Below are 12260 nucleotides of genomic sequence, written 5' to 3' on the forward strand. Positions count from 1 at the left end.
ATAAATAAAATCTGATTGTTGTAAGCACCCCTGTCAGTGGTAAATGGTTTGTCCCATCCCTGTAAACTGCTATATTTACAGGACAGCTTGTTCTTTTGGAAAACAGATGTACTGGCTGGATCACAAGATGAAACTAAAAGAAGGAAAGAAAAAAAACTAAACAAAAAGCGGCCATTTGTTATATTGCAAATTATTATTCTAGTTAACTAATCCAGTCATCACATTGAAGAATTGGAAAGCTGCAATATAATAAATGTCTGCTTTTGGGTTTAATTCTGCTTTAAATTTATAAAATATGGTGTATCATACAAATATAGTTGTAACATGCAAAAAAAGATACCTCCCTTACAGATCACCCCCCTAATAAATTGGTATTATTCACAATCCCTTGGGGTCACACTGTTCCCCTACTGTGGTTATATCATTAGTTTACGGTAAACATCAAAACTGTAAAAGTGTTCCTAAATCGGAGGTGGAGAGCTTAAGCAGCCTGCTTTTATGAGGACAGTAATTTACACTTACTGGATGTAGTGAAAACTAGAAGAGCCTGTCCTTGGTATGGATCCTGGGAGTGATTGAGCACCTCATTGGTTTACAACCTGTGTGCACTGTATGTAAGGTAGTGAAGGCCATCCATGATTCTTTAGTGCAGGGGACTCAAACTGGCGGCCCTCCAGCTGTTGCAAAACTACAAGTCCCATAAGGCATTGCAAGGCTGACAGTTACAAGCATGACTCCCACAGGCAGAGGCATAATGGGACTTGTAGTTTCGCAACAGCTGGAGGGCTGCCAGTTCGAGACCCCTGTGCATTGTGCCACTAATAATAAAGTGAAACACACAGTCGCCCAGTGACATCTAGTGACCCTCGATGGTACTACAGCCATAGACTAGTATTTTATATGGCACCTAACTGTGTACTTTTGTGGCTCCAGAGAGGGATAGTGGAGTCCCTGCAGAAAGATATGTTTTAACTTAATTTTAGAACATGTATTAATACCAATACCCTCTTATATCTCCTAAGGAAGTGGATGCGCTTAGAGTAAACTGAAGCTCTGACACCACCTATTTAGAACACTAAGATGTTTACTGTAAACTATTGATATCTTAACCACCAAAAGAGATTAGTGTGGCCCCAAGGGGTTTATGAATTATACTAATTAATTGTGTGGGGTGGAGCTGTAGGGGAGGTATCATTTTTTCATGTTGCGTCTGTAAATGTATGACACGCCCTATTTTTATGATTTCGCCCTCCTGTCATTGGCCCCCAATTCGAGTCACAGCTCCCTGTGTCCATTCAGACACTGAGCCCCGACCCCACCCCCTCTCTCTCCTAATTGGCTGACTAACTTGACAGCAGCGGGAGTCAATGGCGCCGCTGCTGTGTCTCAGCAATCAGGAGTGTCTCTGACGGCCAAGGAACTCGGGGACATAACTGGAAAGAGATGGGGCGCAGGTAAGTATTAGGGGGTGCTGAAGGGAGGCTGCTGCAAACAGGTTTTTTACCTTAATGCATAGAATGCATTAAGATAAAAAAACCTTCTGCTTTTTTCAACCCCTTTAAGTCTTTCAAATGAAGGGTTAAGCAGCACACAAAGTTCAGGCACATATCTGAAAATAGGACAGGCTACATGCAAATATAATTGCAGTTAGAAAAATATATATGGTCACACGGTTACCTGTACTAACATATACTTTTGCACCCAGTAACTGAAAAAAAAAAAGCCACCTGCGTGTTCTGTGTGCAATGACAGCTGACCCTTTATTCTTGCTTGTGTGTAATGAGTGTGTGTATGCGTGACATATATTCATATATATATACACCATGAGAGCGTGCAGTCCATGGCTATGGATGCACTACCTTTAAGAAGCAGCCGCTATTTTACCTAAAGAGGAACTGCAGTCTGCTCACATAATTTGTAATAAAAACATCTTTGCCATTCTGAAGCTTCCTTCCAACCACTTTGCATATTATTTTATATATACTGTGATTCTGTACTTGCCAAATATGCTGGAGAAATCTCCATCCACCAAGTCTGGCTGCATCCATTTTAACTGTGGGCAGCTGAAGCTGCTGCCTGATTACTTCCTGGATTTACACAGAGGTACAGCTCCAGCTCTGCAGCTCTCATTGGCCCTCTTATGACTCATCCCCCCCTTCCTTCCTGGCAAACTCTCATGAGAGGGAGCGAGAGAGAGCCGTGCATGATGTCATAAGCCCAGGCTAATGACCAGACAAGAAAGAGAGGAAGTGGGCTGTATAAGGTATTTACAGCAGAAAAAAAAAATGTTTTACTATCCAAAGTTAAAACAAGGGCAGAAGATTTAATAGATGGAAAGTTGAAAAAATTACTGAAGGTACGCTTTAAATCTTTATATGTGTGTGTGTGTGTGTGTATATACAGTGGATATAAAAAGTCTACACTCCTGTTAAAATGTCAGGTTTCTGTGATATAAAAAAAATGAGACACAAATCATTTCAGAACTTTTTCATCTTTAATGTGACATTTAAACTGTATAACTCAACAAACTGAAAACTTTTTTTTTGGGGGGGGGGGGGGTAGTGTTGGGGAAGTAAAAAAAAAATAAAAAATAAATAATGTGGTTGCATAAGTGTGCACACCCTCTTATAACTGGGGATGTAGCTGTGTTCAGAATTAAGCAATCACATTCAAACTCATTTTAAATAGGAGTTAGTACACACCTGCCATCATTTAAAGTGCCTCTGATTTACCCCAGATAAAGTCCAACTGTTCTAGTAGGTCTTTCCTGACATTTTCTTAGTCTCATCCTACAGCAAAAGCCATGGTCCACAGAGAGCTTCCAAAGCATCAGAGGGATCTCATTGTTAAAATGTATCATTCAGGAGAAGGGTACAAATGAATTTCCAAGGCATTAGATATACCATGGAACCAGTGAAGACAGTCATCAAGTGGAGAAAATATGGCACAACAGTGACATTACCAATAACTGAACGTCCCTCCAAAATTGATGAAACAACAAGAATAAAACTGATCAGGGAGGCTGCCTAGAGGCCTGCAGCAAAATTAAAGGAGCTTTAGGAATGCCTGGCAAGTACTGGCTGTGTGGTACATGTGACAACAATCTCCCGTATTCTTCATATGTCTGAGCTATGGGGTAGAGCGACAAGACAGAAACCTTTTCTTACAACGAAAAACATTCAGGCCTGGCTACATTTTGCAAAAACACATCTGAAGTCTTCCAAAAGCATGTGGGAAAATGTGTTATGGTCTTATGAAACCACGGGTGAACTTTTTGGCCATAATTCCAAAAGATATGTTTGGTGCAAAAACAACACTGCACATCACCAAAAGAACACCATAACCACAGTGAAGCATGGTGGTGGCAGCTGTAACAGGGGCCTTAGTCAAGGTAGAGGAAATTATGAACAGTTCCAAATACCAGTCAATATTGGCACAAAACCTTCAGGTTTCTGCTAGAAAGCTGAACATGAAGAGGAACTTCACCTTTCAGCATTACAATGACCCAAAGCATACATCCAAATCAACAAAGGAATGTCTTCACCAGAAGAAGATTCAAGTTTAGGAATGGCCCAGCCAGAGTCCAGACCTGAATCCCATTGAAAATCTGTGGGGTGATCTGAAGAGGGCTGTGCGCAGGCGATGCCATCGCAATCTGAGAAATTTGGAGTGTTTTTGCAAAGAAGAGTGGGCAAATATTGCCAAGTCAAGATGTGCCATGCTGATAGACTCATACCCAAAAAGACTGAGTGCTGTAATAAAATTAAAAGGTGCTTCAACAAAGTATTAGTGTAAGGGTGTGTACACTTATGCAACCATATTAGTTTAGTTTTTTATTTTTAGTTCCCTTCACCTAAATAATTTCAGTTTGTTGCTCAACTGAGTTGTACAGTTTATAGGTCACATTAAAGGTGGAAAAAGTTCTGAAATTATTTAACTTTGTCTCATTTTAATCATATTATATCCACTGTATGTGCTTGTGTGTGTATATGTGCAGTGGCGGCCCATGCATTGTGGGCGCACGGGCGCCGTCCCCCCGACACCTCCGCCGCCCTTCCTATTCAAGTGCCTGGCCCCTTTCAGGACGCCGGACACATGAAATACCATGGCGGGGATAGGTGGGGGTGTGTATTTTGAAGCACGTGATTAGAGCCAGAGGCTCTAATAGGCTTCAGATAGGGTGGGCTCGGGGCACAGAGTACTGGGTCAGATTAGTGAGGTGACAGCCGAGCCTGGCTGCATTTGATGAGCACAAGTGGCTGCATATGCTGGGCACAGGTGGCTGCGTATGATGGGCACAGGTGGCTGCGTATGGTGGGCACAAGTGGCTGCATATGGTGGGCACAAGTGGCTGCGTCTGATGGGTACAAGTGGCTGCGTCTGATGGGTACAATGGCTGCCTCTGATGGGCACAATGGCTACAATTAATGGGCACAATGGCTGCAGTTGATGGGCACAGTGAGGCTGCAGTTGATGGGGGGGGGGTTCAGTATTTTTCAGTTTGTTTGCGCCCCCCCCAAATTTTGAGCACCAGCCACTACTGTATATATGTGTGTTTATGTGGGTGTGTGCGTATGTATGTGTATATATATATATAGAATGTGTGTGTGTGTATATATATATATATATATATTATATATAACACATGGACACTATATATAACATACTCATTGCATCGCCCTATCTCCCCTCACTTGGCATGGCATATGCATTGGTCTTGTACATTAAATCATTCACAGAATATCTTTAATAGTCAATATGCACTTTCACCAAAATGTGTGTTCATCTGCCCTGGCATCATCTTTTCTTCCTCTTGTTACTAATTCTGTTTCTAGTTCTGCTCCTGCCCTCCGAATCATTCTCCATTGATTTTTATTAAATGTTATGAAACAGTAAGTAAACTTTGCCAAATGCTTTACAGCTTTTTTTTCAGCATGCATCTCTTTATGGCCAGTGCCAGGCTTGCCATGCATACTAACTATTGCGCATTAACCTACTCGCACTAATATCATACATGTTCTCAATGAAACCTTACGAATGTGGAAATTCACCTTCTTCACTTCCAGGAAAACCGGCTACATTAATATAACCGATTTACCAAAAAAAAAGAAAATTGAACAGAGCAGGGAAAACTGATTTTGTTTCTTTAGGTAGCTTCACCTGCTTTATGTAGCGTACTATGTAGACACTTCAGTTCTGAAATCTTGGAACATGTAAGTCAATCAGAGAGTCGATAACATTATCCCAGTGCTCTGTAATCTGTATCGGGAACCGGTTACATGACAGGAGGACACCTGGGGGTTTGCTCGCCTACTCCTAAACCTCAACACTCCTGTTTCAGACTACTTGACCTGGCTTTTAAGGACTGGGACTGGTCCCTGGATGACGTAGAGGATGATGGGGATGATGTTTTTGATTTCTGAAGCAGTAAACTGGGTAATTGGTCTTGCAGATTGATCTGAAAGTTTGGTGCAACCTATTTTTCCATGCCTGCGTTTGAAGTGTGCATCCTCCTTGCAGAGTTGTCCTCTGAAAGAAATGTTGTCAAGGCGGTTAAGGTGCTCCTACAACCTACACAAAATGGAGAACTAAAATTGATGGCAGTAGGAGCTGATCAAGTGTGTAGAAACTGAGCCATGACATTTTGTGCTTAATGCCTCCTTCATGGAGAGGCAGTGGGATTTGTACTGCTGGTTTTGCAAATAATTCTTTTTTTTTTATGAAGCAGTTACATTCCAAGCAAGTAGAAATGTTGGGGGGACAAACTAGTTACTAAGCAGGAAGCCCAGGCTCACACACTTCATTCTTGTGCCCGATACGGCAAGCTCCATTTTGTGTAGGACCAAGTATATTTTAGAGACTAAGTCCACCTAAAACTGAATCTCCTACTAGCCCTTTTAGTTGCCTCAAGGACCCAAGTGGAGGGATTTTTCCCTAGAATTCCCATGTTTGTCATGCAAATCTAGTTTAAAATTAAAGTATAAGTGTAGTAATTACTGATAAATCCAAACAACTTCTCCACAAAAGAGGGCTTCTAATGTTGTTATTCCCTTGATGGCTGAAATCCTGCACAATCATGCTAACAATCAGATAACCAGTGATGGAACAGGAGGGAGTGATGCTGTTGGACCAACTGAGTGATCCCTCTTAGCAATCATTTTGCTGCTAAGTTTCCACCAGCAGCAGAATCTCATTTCAGATTTGACCTCATAAAATTGATTTCCCATATTTTTTTCTGTAACTATAGCATGTGTGTGATGCATTTTGCTGTGGGTCCTTTCTCTGCATTGTTTTTTTTTTTAGTTTTTTTTTATGTTACTGTGTTGCTCATTACTTTGTTTTATGTACCTTTGACATTTTTTAAAAATCTTTTTAAGCCAGAAATAGATTCCTTCTCTCGTGGTTTCATGGTCGTTGCCTCAAATTGGAACCATGCCTCATTTGGGCCCTTTCACATGACATTCTGTCAGTCTGTTTTTTGACCTGTGATTGGACAGATCAGAGAAGGACTGAAACATTTCCCTATGGGCAGCCGGATGTAAGCAGATGTGCGTCTGTTCAGGTTCGCTGGATCAAATACAACATATTTGGGTCCAGGTCTGCATTTGCGTACCTGATTGAAGGTGGGCAGATAAAGGTGGACATGTGTCCGCTTACATTCAGCACTCAGGGAAAATAGGACTAGAATGGACACGGATGTTGTGTTATATTACAACCGGGGGGGGGGGGGGGTGGAGGGTTGTACAGGGGCATGAAGTCAACATGTCTACATCTCAGTGGGTGTTGTTTCCCAGTAGTTAAAATCTCGCTAAAGGCATTTTTTTTCCATTCTGGATAAATCTGTCAGGTATTTTGCCATCTTTGTCCCATTGGGGAGATGTTCCTTCACCTTCTGTTCCATAGCCAAAAGTGAGGGAATCCCAGGGTGTCACCAGAACTAGTTTCTCCATTGGAAGATTTTCTCTCCATTACTCTTCTGGTGTCAACCCAAAATTTGGGATTTTCTTTTTCTTTCACTTTTGATGGCAACAGTAAATAGGTCAAATAGAGAGGGTGAATCTCCCTTTTGGGGGCCAGAGATGGCAGTAAAATCTTACAGGTGTTCTAATTCTTCTCCACTCTGTCCAAAACTTAGGATGTAACATGCTACAGCTCTTGCCCCCCCCAAACACACCCCTGATCTGCATCCTGCGACAGCCGACGGGGGTTCCTGTCCCCTGCACCTGTTGTCATCTTTCAAAACCAGCACAGCTGCGTCATTCATTCACGGGGATCTGTGAATGTAGAAACTACAAGTTCTGTTTGCCACCATGGCAGATGGCTTGTAGTTCATTTACATTTCCCCCAGCTTTCTAACAGCCCCCACAGAGGTACGGGCAAGAAAGCTGGAGAATGTACAGTGCTCCCGGATTCCACTGTTCATGGGTGCAAGGCTTTGCGGGCTCCTGGGGGAAAGAAGAATAAATGCAAAAATATGTGCATTTATTGTTTTTTCCTCAACGTTGAACTTGGCCTTTAGGCAGGGAGAAGGCAGGTCAGTGGCATGGGGTCTACAGAAATCAAATTGTGCTATAATGCTTCTTGACACAGAAGGGGTGGCTGGGTCACATAATTTACTAATCTTTTGGCAGGTTAAACCAGTTGCTATAGGTGTATAATGTGGTTGAATGGGGTGGTCCTTTAAGGGTATACATAATTATATTATAAAGTGTAGCTGTCCTACCACAAAAAAGACCGCAGTTAGTGCATGCACAAACCTCTAAAACATTGCTATCCCTCCATTCTGTGCTGTAGCAGGTATGTGCAGATATCGTCTTGTTCCTGTCTTTATATCGCAGTGATATGACTCGCAATGCATTTGTTAGGCCTAATCTAATTACGTTTCCTCTCTCTTTTTCATTCCAGCTAACTGCCTTCTGTGAATGCAGTACCCATTTCAAAATGATGATTTCTTCCAGCGAAAAGAAAAAAAAAGACTGAATACAAAACACAATGTCCTGTAATGTCAAAAAAAAAAAATTTAAATATATATATTTTTCCTGAAAGACTGTGCTATATATATCAGAGGTTTACAAAATTGTTGCTGCAATATATAAAGAAAGAGAGGGAAAAAAAAAAACGTAACTAGTATATTTGCCTGTTGAGTGGCTTTGCTCAGGGTGGTCAGAGGTAACTGGGAAAAAACGCAAACAGACCCTGGATTGTTGCCCTTGGCTCAGCGTCAGAGCTCTCAGGTAACGCCCCCTCCGATTCCTCCAAGCGAAAAATGTGACAACTTATGAAAAGTTTTTTCAGCACTGAACCATCTTTAATCGCCCGAGGACGACCGACCGAGCTGGTTGCCAGATCCAGAAAGGTTCTTCCTCAGAATTTCACACTACATCCGGACTACAAACAGAGGCAATTTTCTTAACTGACGGGCCTCTATACAATGCTGTGTGTAGCTCAGATGCAGCCAATCAGTGAGCTCCATAATAAAAGACCTTTATACCGTGTATATATTTATATTGTACTGTACTGCAGAAACGGCTATGTGAGCACGCCACTGTTTATTTTTGTACTCCTCAACCAATACCTGCAGTTGCATCTATGCACATGTACAAAGCCATAATGTTTTTACCCTTGTTCCCATTTCGAGGGATTCAATGAAAAATAAACTGCATGCAAGCGCTGAGCAGATTCAGTCTTGAAGCCTTTGTAACTGCAATTTATATGTTCCAAATTGAAAAAAAAAATCTGGATGCCTTAATTTAAAGATGTCAAAATTGATTTGACTATGCCATCAATAAACTATGGCCCGCTGGCTACAAAATCAGCTGATGTAGTTGCTGGGGATACTGTAGATTTTGTCTTTATGAATAGCGCACTGTTTTTGTTTTTTTTTTGTTTTTGTTTTTTTTTTTTCCTGTTTTGTTTTTTACACTCACACAAAGTATATCATTGCCAGCCTATTTCTGAATGTATGGAAACTTTGATGCTAATATTATACTATACCCTTCCACCTTTAATTTACACATTGCGTTTCAATCCTCAGTATTATTCACTGAAAATAACATTTTTTTTTTACCTTTCAATTCCCTGTGCCCCCCATAGTGTGATGGCAGCCATATTGGGCCTGTCAAAGCATTCTTTTTGCCCATAGAGAATAATCAGTGTCTCCCTTTCATGTTTACATTGTTGTATGGGACAGTGAAAGGGAGGACCTGGTTGCTGTGGACAAGTACAGCTCATTCTTTAAAATTATACATTTTAATCACTGAGCCTTATACATAAACAATTATGTTCTCTGTAGTAACATAGACAATTTTTACATCATATGTCCTCAAAACCCAGACAGTGATTGATTAAATGAAGGTTTAAAGTGAGGGAACAAGCAACAGTTGCTATATCATGACAGGTTCACTTTAGGCTGGGTTCCCACTATTGTGAATTGGATGCAGGTTTCACTGCATCCAATTTGCATGTCGGGAGATTGTGACCAGCTCTCAATGGAGCCGGTTCGCACATCTCCGGAGCAAACTGAACAGGAGCCCTATGTGTCTTTTGGTCTGTTTCAGGTCCGAATTCAGCTAAAAATTCGGACCGAAATCCGACCTGAACGGTGAACAGGGACGCACCGGACCCCTGCTGTAAGTCGCTTTATACTGCGGTGTGAACCCAGCCTTAATGCATTGCTATTTCAATATAGCTATGTAGGCCATATTTATAAAAACATCTATGGGTCCATTAACACTGGTCTCTGCTCTTTTATTGTGCTTTTTTTATGGTGAATGGGCACTTTTTGTGGGCCCTCAACATGCATTCCACAGACATAAAAAAAAAAAAAAAAAAAACAGAACTTACATTTTTCGATCATAAATGTTCCCTATTGTGGGGCACTGAGGGTCAGTTGCATTTGTTTGGCGCATGTGTCAGCTTGGGTGTGCGTACAACACAGCGTACATGAGCTCCCCAAAGCACATGGAACAGTGTGAATGGGCCCTTAATGAAGAACTACTGCAAATAATCCCTGTAATACAGTGGTGATCAACCCTGTCCTCAGGGCCCTCTAACAAGCCAGGTTTTATGTATTACCTTGGGGAGATGCAGATTAGAATACTGCAATCACTGAGCAGCAAATCATATCACCTGTGATGTATTTCAGTTATCTTGGAAACCTGGCCTGTTAGTGGGCCCTGAGGACAGGGTTGATGACCACTGCTGTAATACGTCTAAAGCCGGCCATAGATTGAATGATTTTTTGTTTTAAATTCCTGCCTCCATTGTGTTCTCCGGGCGGGGGGGTGTGAGGAGAACACAGTGAATACTGCAAGCAGCTATAATAGCCACTAGCAATAATGGCATGTAAAATACAACAGGCTGGTTGTACCCAAGTTGATCAATGCGGTTCGTGCTGCGATTCGTACCGTTTATGGCCAGCTTAATATGTGTATTTCAAATGATTGTCAGCTCCATCTAGAGGTCATAATGCAAAATTTTCTTGAAATCACGCATTCAAGAAAATACTGCATTATAGCCATTAGATGGAACTGACTATCATAAGAAATACAAATATTTAGACGGTACAGGGATCATTTGCGATAGCTGTGCGAATGCCGAGGCATTCGCACAGCCATTTTTTATTTTTATTTTAGAAAAAGACCCCTCAATATTGTTATAGCAAAGTCCAGAACTTTCATACCTAGGGCTGTGGTTGAGTGTTTTGGCCCTTAAAGACTTTAGCAGCATGTTAGTAGAGCTAGTGATTCTGTAGACTAACATCTCCCAAACCAGTATTGGGCCACAAAATGACTGCCTGGGCTTGTGCCTCACCTCATAGGTGAAGGGTACGCACCAAGTGCTCATTCTTGTTTTGGCCTTGTTTAGCCTTATCTTCTAGATTTGTTTTTAATCTCTGGAAATGTGGGAATCCTTTGATTTAATAAGTGTATTTTTAAGTGTTCCTGGCACACGCACATAAACCGTGAGCTGTCACAAGCTTCAGTCATACTGTAGATGTATTTTATTATTTCAGGAACTGTTCTTCAGCACCTAGCTGCAAGGTATAGAATCCATTTCATACAAAACATTTGAAGAATGTTAAGCTGGGTAATAAATTGAAATAAATAAGGACCTTGTTGGTGCTTATTTGAATTATTTTTACATGGTCTTATAAAAAAAAAAAAAAAAGAAAATATATATATATAAATATAATTTATGTGGGCTCATGCTGTACACCTAAATATCCCTCAAAGTGCATGTTTTATACAGAAAGCAGTATGATACAATGTTAACCATATTGACAATAAAATATAACATGTAGCCTTCAGTGCCTTGTGTATTTCTATTGTGAATTGGATTCCGCAAATGAGTTCTGCTTAACTGAATATATCTGAGTGTCACTCTTCAAGGCTAATATTTGCATCTCTAACGCGAAACAACCTAGGGCAGAGGTTACTGATGCTGGTGTAATAAAAAAATAAAAGTAAACATTATTATTTTATTTTTTTTAATCTGTAAACATCCTTTTAAATTTGTTATAACCTGTTCTGAGAGCAGTATATAGATTGCCATGTTTGAAATAAAGATATTACTTCCCTGGCTTTCTTTTAAGTGGTTCTGCGCCCTAAAATAAAAAAAAAAAAAATTAAGTCAGCAGCTACAAATACAGTAGCTGCTGACTTTTAAAGTCTAGGACACTTACCTGTCCAGGGATCCAGCGCTGTCCTCACCTGGGCCAGTTCTCCAGCCGTCTTTGGGTCCATCTTTACTTTGGGAAGGCGGCCGTGACTGCTTCTGGCTTCCCACTGTGTATGTGCAAGCTGGGGAATGTCCACCCAGATAACAGTTATCAAAACCAGGTACCTGCCCCCCCCCCCAAAAAAAAAAATGAAGTGCCAAAATGGAAAGAAGAGGCAGACAAGTTCTGTTTTCTTTTGGAAAATGTTCAGTGTGAAAGGGGTCTGAAAGTATAAGGGGTTACTTCGCCAGGATGTGTCTGATATTTTAACCACTTCAGCCCTGGAAGATTTGGCTGCTGAATGGTGGGACATTTTTTGAGATTCGGCACTGCGTCGCTTTAACTAACAATTGCGCGGTCGTGCGACATTGCACCCAAACAAAATTGACGTCCTTTTTTCCCCACAAATAGAGCTTTCTTTTGGTGGTATTTGATCACCTCTGTGGTTTTTTATTTTTTGCGCTATAAACAAAAAAAAGGCGACAATTTTGAAAAAAACACAATATTTTGTACTTTTTGCTATAATAAATATCCCCATTTT

General features: G+C 41.0%; 1 protein-coding gene across 2 annotated transcripts in view; it reads left to right on the top strand.

The window, feature by feature from the left end:
• ROCK2 (Rho associated coiled-coil containing protein kinase 2) overlaps positions 1 to 11174 on the top strand; it is a 240971-nt gene extending 229797 nt beyond the window's left edge. The window contains exons 32-33 of one of the 2 annotated variants that reach the window (XM_073625371.1): positions 5342 to 5436; positions 7906 to 11174. In XM_073625371.1, coding sequence (XP_073481472.1) covers positions 5342 to 5423 — 82 coding nt within the window. In that variant the 3' untranslated portion in view covers positions 5424 to 5436; positions 7906 to 11174. The remainder of the gene's footprint in view (positions 1 to 5341; positions 5437 to 7905) is intronic. The other variant, XM_073625372.1, reaches the window with a different exon arrangement.
• Positions 11175 to 12260: the final 1086 nt, after the last annotated feature.

Source organism: Aquarana catesbeiana, linkage group LG04, assembly GCF_042186555.1.
Source record: "Aquarana catesbeiana isolate 2022-GZ linkage group LG04, ASM4218655v1, whole genome shotgun sequence".
Classification (NCBI taxonomy): domain Eukaryota; kingdom Metazoa; phylum Chordata; class Amphibia; order Anura; family Ranidae; genus Aquarana; species Aquarana catesbeiana.